Source organism: Micropterus salmoides, unplaced genomic scaffold (assembly GCF_014851395.1).
Source record: "Micropterus salmoides isolate LMB-PRFRI ecotype aquatic unplaced genomic scaffold, ASM1485139v1 Ms_hic_scaffold_7, whole genome shotgun sequence".
In the NCBI taxonomy this organism is placed as follows: Eukaryota; Metazoa; Chordata; class Actinopteri; order Centrarchiformes; family Centrarchidae; genus Micropterus; species Micropterus salmoides.
Window position 1 is genome coordinate 187,712 of NW_024044459.1, and position 19,763 is coordinate 207,474.

The window sequence follows — 19,763 nt, forward strand, 5'->3', positions numbered from 1 at the left end:
TGTAAATCTTAGAGTCGAAGCTCCGCAGTGAAACAAGGATCATACCATTTTGGCGATATGGGGGTGCTCAACATCTGATTTTACAAAGAACTACCACTTTTCTCCCAATACGTTGATATACAGCCTATTACAATATCCATTTTAACGTTTAATACTGTAAATAAACATGTAAAAAGACTAAAACTTTCAATAAATGTTTTTAAAGTGCGTGAATAAATCCTAAATTGTAACCCTAACCCTGGGTTGTCAGTGCACATGTGTAGGCATAGCGTGCACACTTACACGCTACACCTACACATGCACACTGACGACCCAGGGTTGCAGAAGAGACGGAGCCCCAGTATCCAGTATTTCACAAGAAAAATGAGCAAAAACTAGAGCAGTGAAAGAAGAAACACGTTACTTTACATGAATGTAAAACATTTTATTCTTTCACGTTATCTAGTGATCTCTTAGCGGGTCCCTAGACCCCAGGTTTGGAACCAATGTGCTACATGGCCTATGGCCGGTGATGGATGTGACAGTGTGACTGCACTGGGAATGAATGTGTGTGCACCTTAAGAATAATGTCACCCTCCTGCAGGTGCCCGTCCTTGGCAGCCAGGCCTGTGCTGGTCATCTGTTTGATGAAGATCTGACTTCCCAGACGTAGACCATACTCTACAAAAATACAAAAACATACAATACACCAGCATTACTGCAAAGCCCTGCTGGAACTGACTGAAGATATTTTATTTTGGCATTTCCAGACAGAACAGGAGGTGAATGCAGTGCTGTTCAGAATTTCTACCAGTACACCAGAACACAGAAGAACATGATTAGAGCATCTTCTGGCCGGTCAAAGTGCTTTCGCCTTCACACGTTATTTCAGTCAGCCCTCTATGAACAATTGTCTTTAATCTGTAAATACTGACATTTGTGTTTTTCTTACTGACAGTATGCCAGTATTTGAGTGTATTAACTGTTATAGTACAAATTATGGCCAATTTTTTAGGCCCAGTTTTCCCCCAGCCTTTGTGGATCTGGGTGGAGCTAAAGACCATGAAGAGTCTCACATCTCCACACGAAAAATGCAACCTGATCGATGCTTATCAGGAGATGCACAATTTAACAATCTGTAAAGAAATACACAAGAATGTCACAAGTCTTATTTGTAGGAAGCGAAAATGATCAGATCTGTGAGGCTGGAGTTAAAACCAGTACATAAAATATTTATTCAGGTTGTGAGGTGATTATTTGTAAAAGTGTTTAAATTGCTTGGTATTTGTGTGTGGACTGAACGCACCCAAAATTATGCCCAAATCGTTATACAGGTGTAAATCTGATTTTACATTTGTAGATCATGCAATACACATTTCTGTCGAGTTTGAGTCTAATTTCACTTCTGTTACGCCCGGCCTAGGGGAGGCCTGAGCGCAACACGATGTCTCCTCTCTTTTCCCCACTCCCCATAAATCATCAAAAGGCTACGGGATATTCTGACGGTTAATGTTAGACTTATTCACAGATGGTATAGAAGACCAAGACATCAGGGAGAGGGAGAAACAAAACCACCTTTGCCCATCCCAATAATTTATCCTACAACAAAGAAAAATAAAAAAGGAAAGAACAAATACTTTTTAATACTTTAATACTAAGACTACCTGGCCAGAAAACAGGAGAAAACAATATTCAAAATAAATGGCAGCTCTCTCCTACTGTTTCCCAACAGTACACCACTAACTTCCAGCACATGGGTGAAATACAACAAAGGGTAGGCTATAATACACCAGAACACCCCGCCTGGCTGGGGAGGTAGGGGAAAGGGAGGAGAGAGCGCGCGGCCTCCACACAGGTCCCTTTATACAGGAAATCCTCCAGCCCAATCCGCTCTCCACCATCTGTAACACAGACAAACAAAACAGCTCCTCCCTCGGGTAGGGAGGGTAACAGCAGGCAGATAACAGCAGGCAGAAATACACATCATTGAGACTCACATCCAAACCAATATGACTCCAGGTCATAACACCCCCTCACTTGAGATCGGACATTTCTTCCCCCTAAAGAACCATCATGTTCGATTCCTTAGACTCCCACCCGAGATAACGCATCAGCCACAACATTGTCTGACCCCTTTATGTGGTGAATCTCAATATTAAAATCCTGCAACAACAATGACCAACGCATCAGATGGTGATTGTTGTTGCGCATACAGGACAGAAACACTAGGGGATTGTGGTTTGTAAAGACCAGAACAGGGCTTGCAGTCGAACCAACATAAACTTCAAAATGCTGCAACGCCCACAGTAGTGCAAGCGCTTCCTTCTGAATTGTGATATATTTTCACCTGACATTTGCCAAATTTCTTAGAAAAACAGCACACAGGATGATCAACACCACAGTCATCCTCCTGCAAAAGCATCCACCTCCAACTTAAAAGGGCAGCCAACACAGGGGCACTGCACAAGAGAGCTTTCGCAGAAACAAATGAGTCTTGACACACAGCATCCCAAACAAAAGGGCGAGACGGGCTGGACAAATCAACGAGTGACACAACAACACTAGCAAAAGTTTTGCAGAATCCAGGATAATAACCACACATTCCCAAGAACCGACGGAGCTGCCTCCGAGTTTCTGGAACGGGAAAATCCAGAATGGCCTGAACTTTAACCACCAGGGGGCGCACCTGCCCCTGCCCCACTTGTTTCCCTAAATAGGTGACCACCGCCTTTCCAAACTCACATTTCACCAGATTAAGGGTCAAGGAAGCCCTCTCCAGGCGACAAAATACTTCCTGCAGAGTGTCTAGGTGATTAGACCAAGTGGAAGAAAAGACTACAATATCATCCAGAAATGCTTCACAATCGTTGACACCCGACAGAACTATACCAATCAGCCGTTGGAAGGTGGCAGGGACAATTTTCTTGTCAATCCAAACACTGATTGACAAGAAAATCAAAAGCTTTGTACAATCTAATGCTACATCCATGCTATAAATCCTATCCTAGTGAAGCCTATGTTTAAACAGGTGTCAATTTAACATTTATAGATGCTCTTAGAAAAACAAAACAAACATAATAATGATTGTTGTGTTTCTGTGGGCATCAAGAGAAAAAGGTTTTTAAAACGAGAAAGAGAAAAGAATTTTAAAACGAAGGACAATCAGTGTCTCAATTCTCAAAGAAAACATTGTGATTCTCATTTTATCCACATTCATGTAGCCCTACAACCTCTTAGTTAGTTAAATGAGCAGCTATGGTAGGTAGCTGGTGTATTTTACCTTCGCTGGGTCTGTTCTTCACCAGCAGGACATTTACAGGTTTCTCCAGCGGCTCCAGCTCTTTGGAAGGTTCTGGGGATGGAGGGTTGTCATTAATCTGGTCCCTGCTCTTATACCTTTCTCCTCTTCCTCCTCCTCCTCGCTCAAAGTTGTCCTCCATTTTGGAACTTTCCCCGGGACTGCGTCCTCGGCTGTGGTACCTCTGACGGTCGCCACTGGTTTCCAGAGCTCGTCCCCGGCTGCCCTCCCTCCTGGCTCTGTCTGTGCTGGGCGAGGTTCTCTCCAGGCTTCTCCCGCGGCTCCTTCCCCTGTGGTTGTAGTCCCGCCCTCCCCTGTACTCAGGATCCAGGTATCCTTTGCTGTCAGTGGTGTGGTCCCTGCCTTCATTACGGTACCATCCATCATCATTGTCGGCATCATAGTAGTGGGTGGAAGGGGAGTATTCCCGACTGTCTCCACCTGGGGATGGGGACTGCTTCATTGAGAGCACCATCTTCCGAGGTCTCTTCACCGTCTGACAGAGAAAGAAAAAACAGAAAGCTCATTAATGTCAGTTCAGCTCCTTCAAGGTTCCAGCTGAGTGCAATGATGTGGGCAAAATGTATGACCCACAGCTTTGGCCAGAAGGGATCTTTGTACTTTTTTTTTATTGTGCGAGAAATAAACATGATTTGTGTCATATAACTTGCGTGGGTTGCGTTTAGGACAGGCTCCTGGAGAAGCAGATATTTTGTATTTACAAGAAACTTTTTAGCAAAACAATATCTAGATCAACTTAATTCTGTGCAGAATCATTTCTATGGCCACAGCTCCCACACTTTTGTTGTTGTCGCTCTTTAGTGTAAGAGCTGTGGCTCTCAAATGTTCTCGAAAACTTACAAAACCTTGCACACACGCCAGGTGGGTCAACAACCAAGAGGAAATTGGCCATTTTGGAGTGGACGTTTTACACACTCCGCACTTTAATGAACTCCTCCTAGAGAATTAGTCCGTGTGACTTCAAATTTTGCTGTGCAGTGTTATCCAATCGATGATATGTTGTACAAATGGTGAGTTTTGGTCAACTGGGGATGCCCGTGGCGTGCAGTGGAAAATCAATGATTCACTACAGGTGTGATACACCTTGAACACATCCATATGCCAACATTCACTCAAAGTCATAGTGCCATGCTACATCAACTCCAAAACTGTCCCAGAAAAGCCTTAACACAGTGATGATGCCATTTTGTGAAGCTTGTGAGTTTTCAGAAAACAGTGTTCCTGTGGCAAAAAAGGTTCACGCTTTGCCAAGACAAAGGACGTTGTTGTATCTTCACTGATAAACATCCCACACTGAACACATCTACAAGCTCATACTCATGGTCACAGCGCCACCTACTGGCAACAGTTCTATGTTGTGATGAACCACATTTCGCAGGATGGCCATATCTACTGCAAAACTATCTCTAGATAAACTAAGTCACACGTAGATGATGTTATGCTGTAAAGCTTCTGGGTTTTCCTTCAAAGGTGTGTGCTTGGCATGGCAGCAAAGTACCATGCTGCGCCATGAAACAGGAAGTTGTTCGCTTCTCATGCAAATAGAGAATGGTGAATAAATAATAAGTGGAAACCAGTAAATAGGTGGCTGATTAGAGGCAGAGTTACTGGGTTATTGCACAGGAATTGTTCCTGACACCGTGAGTCAGAAATCAGCTGTTCATCAGAGTGATGGTTTGTGGGAAGAAACTGTTCCTGAGTCTGTTGGTTTTGGCGTATAGGGCTCTGTCCTGAATGGAGGGCAAGTTGGCACCAATGATCTTTTCTGCAGTCCTGACTGACCGTTGTAGTCTGCTCCTGTCCTCTGCACGTGCAGGACAGACTGGATAATGGCTGTGTAGAAGTGGATCAGCAGCTCCTTAGGCAGGTTGAGCTTCCTGAGCTGACGCAGGAAGACTTGTTGATGATGGTGTCTGTGTTGGGCTCCCACTTCAGGTCCTGGGATACATTTGATTTGAAAACCCGAAATAAATTTTAATTTGATTTCAAATCAAATCAAATAGCGGATCCCAGAAACCTGAAGGATTCCACAGCAGACACAGGGCTGTTGAGTATGGTAGAGTGGTTGGCTCCTCCTGAAGTCCACGGTCATCTTCACAGTTTTGAGCGTGTTAAGCTCCAGGTTGTTCTGAGCACACCAGAGAGCCAGCTGGTCAACCTCCCGTCTGTAGGCCGACTCGTCACCGTCCCAGATGAGGTCGATGACCGTTGTGTCGTCAGCGAACTTCAGGAGTTTGACAGATGGGTCTCCTGAGGTGCAGTCGTTGGTGTAGAGGGAGAAGAGCAGTGGGGACAGCACACGCCCCTGGGGGGCACCAGTGCTGATAGTCCAGGTTACTACAGATGTCAGGGCGACGGGCCTGTAGTCATTTAGTCCAGAGATGGAGGGGTTTTTGGGGACCGGGTGACTGTGGAGCATTTGAAGCAGGAGGGAACTTCACACAGCCCCAGTGATCTGTTGAAGATCTGAGTGAAGATGGGGGCCAGCTGGTCCGCGTAGATTTTGGGCAGGATGGAGACACACCATCTGGACCAGGAGCCTTCCTGATCTTCTACCTTTGGAAGAGGTGGCTCACGTCCTCTTCACAGATCACAAGTGCAGATGAGGGGTCAGGGAGGGTGGGGTGACAGTGTGTCAGAGGGGGAAACTGGAGCGGGGGAGAGGTGTGACTGTGGGCTTCTCAAACCTAGAGTAAAAACCAGCAGTGTTGGGGGATGGTCTACTGTAGTTAGTGAGTGTCTGCAGGCCTCTCCACACTGACGCAGGATCGCTGGATGCAAAGCTGTTAATTAGCTTTTCAGTGTAGCTCCTCTTTGCTGCTTTGACCTCTTTAGTCATTGTGTTCCCGGCCTGGTTGTACAAGACTCTCCACTTCTGAAGGCCTCCTCCTTGGTCTGACGAAGCTGCCTGAGTTTCGCTGTGAACCAGGGTTTTTGGTTGTTGTATGTGTGGAAGTCCTCACAAAAACTGACATAAGATGTCACAGTGTCCGTTAGTTTGTCCAGGTCAGTGGCTGCAGCCTCAAAAACACTCCAGTCAGTGCAGTCAAAGCAGGCCTGTAACTCCAGCTTTGACTCGGTCCATCTTTTCACAGACTTTACAACAAGTTTAGCAGATTTCAGTTTTTGCCTGTGTGTCGGGAGAAGATGAACCAGACAGTGATCAGAGAGTCCTATGGCCACACGGGTGACAGAGCGAAAGGCGTCCTTTAATGCTGTGGAGCAGTGGTCCAGTGTGTCCCTGGTGGGACACTTAATATGCTGTCTGTACTTTGGAAGTTCGTGGCTGAGGTTTGCTCTGTTAAAGTCCCCAAGAACAATGAGCAGGGAGTCTGGATGTTTTTTCTCCACGTTGGTTATCTGGTCGGCCAGGTGTATTAACGCCTCACTAACACAGGCCTGAGGCCTGCATGATTTCTTCAACACTGTGACATCTGTGCACCAACCTTCATTTATGTAGAGACAGAGTCCTCCTCCAAGCGAAAAGTGTGAGAGTTACAGCTTTCACACTTTTCGCTCTTTCTTATATATTTGGTGTGAGCTGTAACTATCACACTTTTATCTTTGCTCATTATTCTTTATTTCACCATTTCTTCTGCAACTATCTTCTCCCCACCATTTGTACAAGAAACTTCGTTGCAACTTCAAAATGTACATGCTGTTCAGGAAATGTATGCTATTACTTTTATTGCTGATATCGGTAATGGTTGATTTTATATTAATATTTTTATGCATTTTAAAATGCAACATGTCTAAATTTAAATTTAGACATGTGGCGTCGTCCGACATCCGTGGGCTTAGCTCGACGAAAAAGCTTAAAAAGGGAACTTGGTCGTTCCTGAATTAGACCAGTGTAACTTAACGTACTGATAACTTTAACAAAACAAAAGAAAGGAAGAAAATAAAACAAGTACAGTTGCTGGAACTGAGGGCAAATCGATGTTGCGGCACTTCGCGTGTGTAGCTTCAAGCGAACAAAGGCCTGTTGCGCTGGTCGAACTCTTAGGGTGTTGCCTGGAGAGGCGTTGCCGAAGCGTCCAGAGAGCAGAGACCAGGGCACGAGGGGAAGAGCAGAGCACAGAGAGAGAGCGAACAACGTCACGTGGTTCCCCAGAGGGCGTTTCAGGTCTGCCTTTCTAAACTTTTAATGTCTAAAAGAAAATAAATCTATTTGCACAATAATAAAATATTTTCCACAATCAAACCTCAACGGTCAAACAGTTGTACCGTTCTAAGTTAAGCATTTGGTAACAGGAAACATTATTGGTCAGGATATTTATAAATTAACGGCATTTCCGACGATGGTATGTAATACTTATTTCGTCCACTTGGGGAGCTCAGGTTACATGAGGAAAGCTTAGATTAATCCAAAACAATCTTTCCTTAGGAACTGGGGAATTTAGTTATTCAGCCTTAAATTAAAGCTGGCGATTAAGAGTATAGTAAAACATTTCTTTTTCTTTATATTTTATTTAAGGAATTGTGTGAGAAAGTATTGTGAACAAGCATTGGTTACAAGTGATGAAGGGGTGTCCTTAATCTTGCTGAAAATAAAAACACTGCATAAGTAACTTATTTAGATTCTTTTCAGCACTAATAACAACAGATAGCAGTTAATGCTCTGGGTCTTTGGAGACCGAAGTCTTTGTTTATTCAAAGTTCGGCTGTCCTGCTTTATGTCACACAAAAGGGGTATCCCTTTGATGGGGTAATGAAACACAGAGCAAGGTCAGTTGCCACGGTTACGTGCATGTGTGTGTGTGGGGGGGCAGTTTTGATAGGCTGTTCAGGGAAATGCTAATCGCTGGTTAGTGTCCCTTTTGTCAGTTTAACAGGCACCGCGTTATCAGCTTCGGAATCAAAAAGGTGCCAGTTTTATGATCAGAGTTAGCACTTAGAGAAAGCAACTTCTCCACCCTCCTTCCGTTGGGGTCTTTTCAGCAGTCTGTTGAAGTTGATCTTTAACCCTCCTGCTCCTCTCTGGGAGAGGAAAAGAGGAATTTGGAGTAGCTCCAAATTTATTTTATATAAAATGCACAAATCCACACTGTTGTCCCACTACTGATTGCATCTTGTTTTTCTGTACTGTAATGGAATACAGTTTTTTGTATCGTGATTACATGTAATCCGTTACTCCCAAACCCTGCTGGTGAGATATTAAAAATGTACAATAACAGAATTTGTCCCAACAAAGGTCCCCCTGTGGAACCATCATGTTTTCCCAGTGTGACACCAGCAGAGCTGTGAGCATCCACAAAGATTGCCTTAACTCAGTGTCTTCTTTGCATATGATTCATACTCACTATTTTGGCCACTTTGCCACATTTACGTAGGGACTGCACAGCAAAGGAATGAGGCACGTTGTCCATGGGGGTGGAGTTGACTTGAATGACACGATCATTCTCACTGGACAAAAAAAGACACAAATACAGTAAAAAATACAAATAATATATGATCATCATGAGATCATACAGACCTGCTGCCACTTAGAAGTAATTCTACTATTCTTGATTGTACAACAAACAAGACGGTCCAACTGCAGACCTCCTCTTTCAGGCCACCTCCACTGTCAGGCCGGTCAGGACAAGAAATACACGCAAAAACTACAAAATAAAAGCATGCGATTTGACAGGAAACGCATTCAAAAATTATAAAGTTTAATCACGTAGACATAGAGGGAGGGTTTTTGTCATTGATTTATATTTAATTATTTAGTCAACACTGTAACGGGAAACTAGCAGGCTAATTCCTTAAATATAGCATATTGAGCTATTCTACTTGGCACTTAACGTGCCAATGTAGGAAGAAAGCCCACTGTAACTAGTAACAGTATCTTTTTTTTTTTTTTTTTTTTTTTTTCTCTTTACGGCATTATTTATTTATTCTGTCAAAATTTGATGTTAACTCCGTCCATACAGCTAGCCACATCCATTCACAGTAAAACATTGTCGTTGATTAAGAGTGTAACTTAGCCTCTCTTCCAGTCATCCTAAAAGAAACACACACACTCATTCATAATTTCCCTTTGAAGAGTAATATACTATGGCATTTTACTGCAATCAGCTGAATTTAACAGGAAAAAACGGACAACTGTGTAAACTGGACTACAATTTGAGCTTCGTGGGAGTCTGTAGTATAACGATTGTTACCGGTGGGGATTAATAAATAAATAATAGAAGCCTGGACAGAGACTTCAATGCTCATTACGTGGTCAACACTTTCTCTCTCACACAGCAGCCTACTACTTGCCCCAGATGTGTGTGATACTGCAACAAAGTCCAAGCGTAGTTCGTTTGGAAAACGTGTTTGTGTATATGTTATTAATATATTGTACATTTGTCATTAAAAATAATGGTTGTAAGTAAATGAATTAGTGACCCCCACAGATGCAGGATTTTACCACTTCAATAAGAGCTCAGACCCTTCTTATGGACTGTAACTAGAACCCTGCTGGACTATGTGGACTATCATACTGTACAATCCGTAAAAATGAACACACATGCAATACAACATGTATACCTGTATCGATAATTTTGTAAATATCCATTTTTTAAAAATGAATTGAGACAACAGCCTACTGTAATAGTACTTTACTTTATTCACTGTATACACACAGATTACACAGTTAGAAAAGGAGCTGGCAGCAGTGACTGATTTGCATTATCCAAAACATTTTTAATAAGTCTGAATGCATGGATCTCTGCATGTTCCATCAAAATATCTACCACTACCAATATTTGTACATCTAAATCCCGCAAATTAGGATCTGCCAACAGTGGCTGTGGTGAGGACTAGTATCTTTACGTGGATAATTGTTAACCGCGTATGTTAAACATGTCACTGCTCCAAAACAGCTGATTCAAACTATCAACTGGTTATGAATCCTGAAGCTGCTTCAATCAGCTGTGTTGAGGCAGGGAGAGAGAAAATCATTCAGGACAGGGGGTAATTTTCTCCAGGAAAGGGTTGGGAAACACTGTCGTAGTACATAAACTTCAGTTCAACTAAGATCAATTCATACAGCCAGCAAAGTCTTTGCACACTGTTTGACGTTAAGTGTGAAAAGCTACACCGAACGGTCTAAACGATTCAGATTTTTATTTATCTTCTTTTGGACAAATAACTAACCTGAGCGTCGTCAACATGTTAAGATAAATGCAAACCTATGCCCTTGCAAAATGCTTTAGGAAAAACGAACACAGTAGCTTCATGCAGTATGAATAGCTTACATTATCCAAAGGGGAAAAAAGCTAATCCTGCTAATTCAGGAGCTAACGCTAGCCACCGTTGGCGTAGCCTATGTAGAACAACAACTTACACACGTGTAACATTCTGTAATTTGTGTGATTTAGATGTACAATATTGACAGCAGTAGTTATTGACGGCGAACATACAGCAAAAGCAATGTATTCAGACTTTACTCAATGTTTTGGACAATGCTAACCAGTCACCTACCGCTGTCGCGATGTGTAGCGAAACAACCGAGAATGCCTTACGTTACGTCCCGTGGGGACTTAAAAAACTGACCGGCCTGCAGTAGGACCCCTCTCAAAACAAATGATTTGCCCTAGATTGACTTATGGTTTGTCAGTGGAGATAATCTAAGGCATAATGAGCTAAGTACTGTACTTTGGACCTTTGTGTAATTGTTTACATCTCATGCAGCACCAGAGTATACTTGACAACTCTGACAAAGAGCTGTGCTAGCTAACTCAGGTGTATGTTATACAGACATGTGACTAGTAATGACTAATAAGGTCACTAGCAGGCAACGAAGAAGAGGATTTTGGTCAATTTCTGATAGACTTACAAGAGTAATCCATCTGCTGGTCCTCCCTGCAGCACGTCTGACACGATGATTGACGTTTCTCCATTCTCCACATTGGGGTTGTCACGCCCTCCTGACACAGCGATGCCAAAACCCATCTTAGAGTCCTACAGAAAAATAATACAGCACATTCAGTTGAATGTCACTGGGGTGAGCGTTTCCACCAAGCAGTTACGGATTGTTTGCTTTTTACCACTGAGATGATATTTTCTGGTTCTGAAATAATTTGGATGGAAATTTCCTTAGTTATTGTCTTTCCATCCAGCCAGTAGTATATTAGATCTGATGTCAACCCAATCTCCTTAATATGACCTGTCTAAACCACTTAATGGTTTTACTTAGTACGTTTTGGAGGAAACATAATTGCAGCTGGGATTATGCTCATCATTCCATGAAGGGTTATCAGCGGTCAGTAGGAGGTGGTCGATGTTTGGCATCAAAGAAGCAGGACTTTGAGGAATTTGTGTCTGGTGTCTCACGAGTCTAGTTTTTTAATTTTTTTATTATTATATTTATTTAACCCGCGACCCTGTATGCAGGATAAGCGGTTGACGATGGATGGATGGATATTTATTTAACCAGATGACCTCATTGAGATTTAAAACCTCTTTTTCAAGAGACACCTGGATGGTTTAAGAAATAATAACCTATAACCTTTGCTTAAGGTTGGGACAGGGAAAGAAAATGGTCTGAGTAAAATACTGAAATAGTAAACACGCCATGTGCCCTGCTTGAAGTCAGCTTCGAGTTGCCTAAAATAACCATGAAAAAGCAGGTGTGTGATGTGATTGTGACAGACGCCAGCGAGCCTGTGCAGTGAGTAAACCTCATTCTGCGACACCTTAAGAGACGCAATGGCGGGGAGGCTGTGGCTCAGGAGGTGGAGTGGGTTGCCCGTTAATCGGCGGTTCAATCCCCGGCTTCTTGCCCAAGTGTCCTTGGGCAAGATACTGAACCCCGAATTGCCTCTGGTGGCTGTTCCACTGTGTGAATGTTAGTTTCTGTTTGAGCAATTAGGCTCAATGAATGACTGTGTGTGAATGGTGAATGCAGATGTAGTGTAAAAGTGCTTTGAGTGGACGAAAAGAAAGGCACTATACAAATACAGAGCATTTACATTTACATGACGACCTTCGCTAGTGCCCATGGGTTTTAGCCTCCTCGTCAGCATGTCCGCCTCCCGTACCTGAGGTCACTGGTTCGAGCCAGGACCGTGCAGTACGTTCTGAGGAGCAGCCGGTTACATAATGTTTTATGTTTGCTGAACATAACATTGCCTCAATTATAGTCTGTGAAGATATTGGGAGTTTGGTGTGGAGAACTTGACTGGGCTGCAAAGAGGGATGAATTAGAATGCAGACTGCGAGCCAGGCCTTCTGGTCCAACATCTGTGCCTGACCTCACAAATGCACTTCTAGAAGAACGGTCAAAAATTCCCTTGAACACACTGGACAGCCTTCCCAGAAAAGTTGAATCTGTTAGAGCTGCAAAGGGTGGGCCAACTCCTTATTAAACCCTACAGATTAAGAATGTGTGATATTTTCACATTAAGCACTAGGCCTATATTCTTGCAGCTATGAATGTCTGTCCATTGTGACTTCCCCGGGACGTCCTTGTCTGTCAGGTTGCTGAGTATTCGTGTGTGTTCTGTTGTAGGTGTCAGTAGCTGGTGTCGTCGTCATGTATTGGAGCCACCTGGGGCCCAGTGTTTTCCATATGTATAAAGCAGATCCTACCTGTTGCATGTTGGGAGATAGAGAGGAGGGAAACGTAGTTCCCTTTACTCCTTGCTCCTCATTATTTTGCTTTCTTTCTTAACACTACATTGCACTCATCATTACATTCATGCAAACATGCTGACGCTACTGACTTATTGCTCATACTCTCACTACCACACTACACTGCCTTATTTCAGTAGTTATGTTAATTATATGTATGAGTTGTTGTATAATAAAAGTAATGGTACCGTTGGTGCAGCCTGTTTACACGGTGTGATTATTTATGTCAGGGTTTTTGAGCCAGTCCGTGACACCATCCACTTTGAATGCGTTTGAGCACCAAGCAGAAGTCATGTCAGAGTCTGCCTCCTCTCAACTAAAATATCAACTTGTTCACAAATGCGTTCTGCTGCTGCTGGTCAGTTCATTTCACTGATACGACCTATAGTTTAGTCTTTATTGAGGTTTATTTGACAAAAATCTTCAGAGGGATTTTATATATATATATCTCTATGGTAGAACTGGTTACCTTGGTGATGTAAATTAGAAAAATCAAAGGACTGGGTCCTCTGTTCTGATTGGTGGACTGAAGTTAAGCTATTTTCTGAACACCTGTCTGTGTCCTCTTCCCTGAACACATATAGACACACATATACACTGACAGCTACACACACACACACACACACACACACACACACACACACACACATTAAAGGAGACTCATTATGCTTTTTATATTTTCTATAATGTTGCAGTGTCAGATGTTCATGTTAAACATGCCCACAGCTCTACTACTGGCTCTTAATGCTGTCATACAGAGCCGTTTTTTTGCCTGCATCCTGGCGACGCCTGTGCTCAGTCATAAGCTGATGATACACGGGACAACTTTTTGAGCTATGTTGCTGGGCAATCTTGCTGTTGGCAAGTCTGACTATGTTTTGAATGGATAGCGGCGGGGCGGGGCAGCAGGGATTATGGTAGTAATGGTGTGGGGGATGTTGGTAATGTTATGGTAATTTTTATTATCACTGACGGCAACATTGCTCTAAAAGTTGCTCTGTGTATCATCAGCTATATACACAGCCTGCAAATCATGGACCTTTAAACTATTCCACAGAGCAGGATCACATATGGATAAATATCCCAGCAGTCATGTACACACACATACCCGCATGCACGCACTTCCTCTCTTTCTCACTCTTCCTCGTCTGTCTCTCACCCTCTTTCCCTCCCTCTCTCTTTCTGTCTCTCTATTTCCCCCTCTCTCTGTCTCACTGTCTTCCTGTCTATCTGTCTCTGTTGTCTGATGCCTGCCTATGTCTTTATCACTGTCTCTGTTTCACTTTCTGTCTGACCGCCTCGCTCTGTTCCTCTCTTTCAGTTCAGTTCAGTGTGATTTATTGGCATGAATGCTTCAGTTAAACAAAGTTGCCAAAGCAGTTTGCAACAAAATCAACAAAATATTTTACAAGTTACAAACACAAAAATAACGAATACAGATAGAACGTTAAACTAGGGTTAAACAGGAATGAACAAGATTTAACCTCCCATGCAGCGAACATTAAGTGCAGCACTTTCCCGAGTCACTCGCTGTCCCTCAGGTTGTGACACAGACAACATACTTTGTCCTTCTCCTAGAATTATTCTTAATTTATTGTCATTTTGAAGTTCTCTGAAATCTGGTATTATTAGATGGAATTTCTCAAAATATTGCTCTCTTATGCTTCTATAGTCATCACATTTGATGAGTAAATCCGTCTCCACCTCACCTGTCGTACAGTGTTCACATACAGTGTGTATGGTCACTGAGTCTGTACTCGGTAAGTAGTTGCCTCTGCTTGATATTTCTGATAGTAATAACAATCTCTGTTTAGGGCCAGATAACAATGTAGTTTGTGTTGCAGGATTTGTTTGTGTCAGGACAAGCTGGCATAAAGGACTATCTTCAGCGTTCAGCTCTTGTGTTTTAAGAACTTTGAATTGGAGGGAATCTTGGGAACTTGATCTGAGGTGCATCAGGAAATTTAGTCCTCTTTTTTGAGTATCCATTATCACTGGAAACCGCCCTAATTCTGCATTCTACATGCACACATAGGAGTCTGTCTTTGAATGTTTAGGATCTTTCTGCAGAATTCTTCATGTTGGGTCTCAAAGTAATGCTTCTCTCATCTGTAGCAGTTATGACCCCAAACTTCACACCATCTTTCTCTCTGTGTCTGTCTTAGGGCTGGGCGGTATATCGGTATAATAAGGTATACCAATAGAATTTCAAAAGATATAAAATTAAAGGAAGTTTTTCCTTGCCTCTGTCGCCTAGTGCTGCTCTTGGTGGGAATTGTTGGGTCTCTGTAAATAACATCACAGAGTACGGTCTAGACCTGCTCTATGTGAAAAGCGCTATGAGATAACTGTTGGCGCTATATCAATAAAATTGAATTGAATCAAACCACTTTTCATTGGCTGACTTTTTTGATCTCCGGTGCGGAGACCTTTTCAGCCACATTGTCCAATATGTTGTTAATATCCCATACAGCCTAATTCAGGCCGTCATTACTGAGGGGATATGAGGTGGAAAGACAGTAGTCTATCTATAAATCTCTCTATAGCCTAAAAGACTCTCTCTCTGTTTCTGTCTCCCTCTCTCAACTCAATTTTTAATGCTTCTGCATCCATTTCACTACACATCTGCAGATATCAAAATGTTCTACCTTTTGAGGACGTGTGCTATGATTCATGCGGTAACACTTTCTATGAAGGTCATCGCTATAATGACTTATGCATATATTTATAACACATGCGTCAATAAGACACTATGAACAGTAATACCAGTTTATGTCAATATGCGGCAAGAATCTCCGACCGTGTTCCATAACACATTATAACCACCGACTCTGCCTCGTTATGAATACACTAAGCTTTCACAAACACCTGGTTATTACCTTGCGGGTCTACCATATCAGGTTCAGCACCAGTTCTTGCATTCAGGTCTCCACATATTTACACATTTCCCTGGGCTTGACAGTGGGTGATATCTGTGAGGAGAACGCTAATTATTTCTTCATCATACTACGGAGATTCTATAGGTGGGATATAAATTGATGATCGTTGATTGTGGGATCTCGGTCTGAAAGCGGTTGTGTTTCGGATTATGCTTGCTCATGAGCTCAAGTGAGCACGCGTACAAGCACGCGTACGAGCACACTCCCGGTTGCAATCTTAGAACCGCACCACTAGTGGCCGCTGGAAACTACATAATGCCCCTTTAACAAGCAACTGAACGGCAGTGTTTGCTCTATATCAGAAATCAGAAATACTTTATTGATCCCCGAAGGGAAATTCTTTTGTCACAACTGCACACGTAGATAGATAAAGAGTATATAAATATAAGAGTATAAATATAAACAAAAATATAAAGGAGTGTGGGTATGTACAATATTTACATTAAATATACAATATTCCTTCAGGAACGGCCGCTGCTGAATTATGACCGCCGCTACTAAAATTCCCCATGATCATTAATGACTATACGAGCAGGGTAACACTAAACAATTGTCTCGCTTCCTCTCCTCGTTCTTCAAAGAGCATCTGGTGATGTTATAGCGTAACTCCTGTTAAGAATCGGGAGCCCCAGAAGACTTTGAGTATTAAACACTTCATTTCCTGCTTTCTGGAGACATTGTAAATGACATCTATACCAGTACCAAAATCAGTACCCTTAAAGTGATACAAATACCAATAGAGTACTTTATTTGATACCTTAAAATGCCACCTATTGAAGCCATAGTAGTTGATTGGTAGCCTATTATAATTTTTATTGTCGTTATGAAAAAGCAAGGTAATCAATTTTATTTTTTTTCTTGTATAAAATAACTGTTATGTAAAAGTATTGGGAAATTGCATCAGATCGCTCCTCATCCTGATTACTTCATCCTCACAGGTAGTATTATACGGGGAAAGACTCCAGCTTGCAAATTTTTTAATATTTGAATGATAGAGGAGTAAAATAGTTTAGTGACCAAATAAACTGTGGGAAACAAATTTAAGGTAATTTTTGATACGTGTGTTGAAAGTAAACAGCGGAAAATGGATTTTGTTAACTTTCCACGAGGGCTTTTTCTTTTACTGGTGAGTCGCAAACCTCCTCCAAAAACGACAGTAACAAGTATAAAACAAGTCACTAAACTACACTAAAGACTCACAGACACAGAGTAACAGAGTAAAGAGAAGCTGCACGTCCAGCCGATCAAACCAGCTACACCTGAAGCAGCCACAGCTGCAGCCGGAGGCTCCGTCAGGAAAATCAGCTGATTGCTGCTGCGCCACAAAAGCTCTTAATTGATGTGATGGAACGCAGTGATGGATCAGTGACAAGTAATGTGAATAACAAATAAAAATCTGGCTACAAAAAGTATAGAATGAAGTACTGGTTTGACTGGAGATGTTTCGATTCTACCTGATACTGGGCTGTTTCGGTCAATACCATAAAGGCTGTGATACCCATCCCTAGTAGCCAGTGTTTCATTGTCCAAGGCAGAAAGTGAAGATGAATACGAGTGGAAGTGTGAAAATATTCTGCCAGTAAGCAGCTCTCACACTAAATATGCTCTTTATTATTATTATTATTATTATTATTTATTCATCCAGCAGTTTTTTGGCATCTAACTAGTCCTGTACAGTTTGTCCTACAAACTTGGTTCCAATTTCAAATTGTACATCTTCTTCATGAGATGGGTGCTATTACCTGTGTTGCTGATATCTGTAATGGTCGACTTTATTTTAATATTTTTTTATATTTCAGCTGTAGGTTGCAGAAAAGATGTTGATCTTTACAAATCTTTGTATTTGGTGTTTGCTAAAAAATGTTTAGTTTAGGAGCTATGCCCTTCCAAATTGAAGGGTTTTACAGCTTTTAGCAGACTTTACCAGTGTGTCATGTGATCAGTTAGAGTGGAGACAGGAGGATTTTGCAGACCAGAAATTGTTTTGTAAACAGTTGCATATATTTATCTCTATAAGCACAAAAAAACACCAAAATGTAGCCACATGGCTTTTCTCCCTCAAAATGTCAAAATTCTGCTCAGTGGACGTTTAATTTTTTATCTTTGATCCTTCATTGATTGGAAAGTCTCAGTCGTCTTCCATTCACTCCCTGTTGTAGCTGCAGCCTGAGGTCTCCCCCTGTCACTAATTCTTTCTTGCTGTATCTTCCTCCCTGTTCGGAGTTTGGACACAAGAGGTATATTTTTATGCTCAGCTACTCAAGCACTAACTAAAAAGTCCTAAATGTTAGTTGTAAAGCTTTTTTTATTAAGCAAATACACTTTTTGGATCAACAACACATCAAATTGTATCATTGCAACCAGACTGGCTGGTGATGCAGTTAGTTAGTGATCAGTCTCTGGAGCTGCACCTCCTATTCAAATCCTGCAGCTGGCACCAGTGTTAACTGCTTTCAACTTTAAACACCTGTAGCCTATGGTGTTTGAACTTAATGATAACAAACTAAATATGGTGACCACAAATTCCTCAGGTCGTAATGTTAGTACATTATAGCTTTAAACTTTACACAGCTGTTTGTTGTTGCCAATTTATTCCGCAGTTTTTTGGCATCCATCTTCTCCTGTACCGTTTGTCCTCAGAATTCCCATGATGCATGGCGTTGAAGAAAGTTTTGCTAAAATTTGCTAATAAGTTTCCTATTTGTAGGAAATACAAAACAAATACTTTGTGATTTATGTATTTGTTAAATGTGTCTGCTTAGAAAATAGGGTTTTTTGTTGGTAATTGTCATTTTTGTGGTGGTTTACTATTGAAACCAGGAGTGAAGTGCCTGTTTTATTTGATAAGAACAGCTGCATTGATAGATAAAGAGACAGTCCTCAGAGTACTACTTCTCGTACCTGACATTGATTTGAGTCACGATATATTAATATTAAAGCTTACAAATTTACGGAGCGGATGTTGTTTGAACTTGATGCTAACAAAATGTGGAGTACTTACTGACTTTCTGTGGTTACTTTCAAAATTCTATGTTGTTAGTCTTCCTAAATGCAATCATTGTTAACATGATATTAAGTCTTTCACAGCACAATTCTTTGGCTGTTCATTTATTTTATTCTTAAACAGCGCAGTAGCCATCACAGAAAATATGTTTATAAGCAAAACATGCCTTCTATTGGTGCTTAGGAGCCATTTCTTTGTCAGAATAAGACATGATTGACAAAGAGACTTGAAAGCCTTCCCTTCACAGTGTATCTGAGTAGTCTGGTGGTGGAGGTCTTGCTCTTGCTCCGGATCCAGAGATTGATGGACAAAACCCTGCTCACAGCATGTTAACGAAAAGGGGGGCAAACTTAACACATTGTGTGCAGCACATCATTGAGTCTCTTAGCTGATGGAGCCGCACATTGCACCGACAGCGGTAGCAATGGTAAATTAAAGCTGCAAGCAGCGTTGGGCGGGCCCTCGCACTTGTAGCGCGTCCGCGTGTGAGCCGGCCGAGTCGCATATTCTGGAGCTCTGCCGGTGCGGCTGTGAATTTCCTACGCGGTTCCGACGCCGCATGAATGTGCTATATGTCACTTCCTGTGTCCCCTATGTGGAGCTACATAGCACTTGCCGCTATGAATATAAATCGGTATTGACGTGTAGATGTCTGCGGGGTGGGAGAGTTATCAAGCACGTAAAGTTTGTTTCAGATGTGAACATGTACACTGAACAATAATGTACCCAAACAATAAAATAAATTCCTTTTATATTTCCCTGCCTTGTTGTTTATGTGTACATACAGAGGAAGAATGTGAGAACAGCACACATTTCATCGTTACTGTGTGTTAGAGCATGGGAGAACAGTGGATACTTTTAATACAGCCCACACCCCTAATACTGTGTAACTATAACAAGTAGAGAACAGAAGAAA

The 19,763-nt window shown here is 42.0% G+C and overlaps 1 protein-coding gene across 2 annotated transcripts in view; it reads right to left on the reverse strand.

The window, feature by feature from the left end:
• The window catches only part of LOC119891217 (tight junction protein ZO-2-like), a gene marked incomplete at its 3' end in the record, with an annotated part of 89,066 nt that overhangs the window by 47,129 nt on the left and 22,174 nt on the right, over positions 1-19,763 (reverse strand). For both annotated transcript variants that reach the window (XM_038702595.1, XM_038702596.1), the window contains 4 exon segments: positions 557-660; positions 3,260-3,773; positions 8,602-8,704; positions 11,109-11,233. In XM_038702595.1, coding sequence (XP_038558523.1) covers positions 557-660; positions 3,260-3,773; positions 8,602-8,704; positions 11,109-11,233 — 846 coding nt within the window.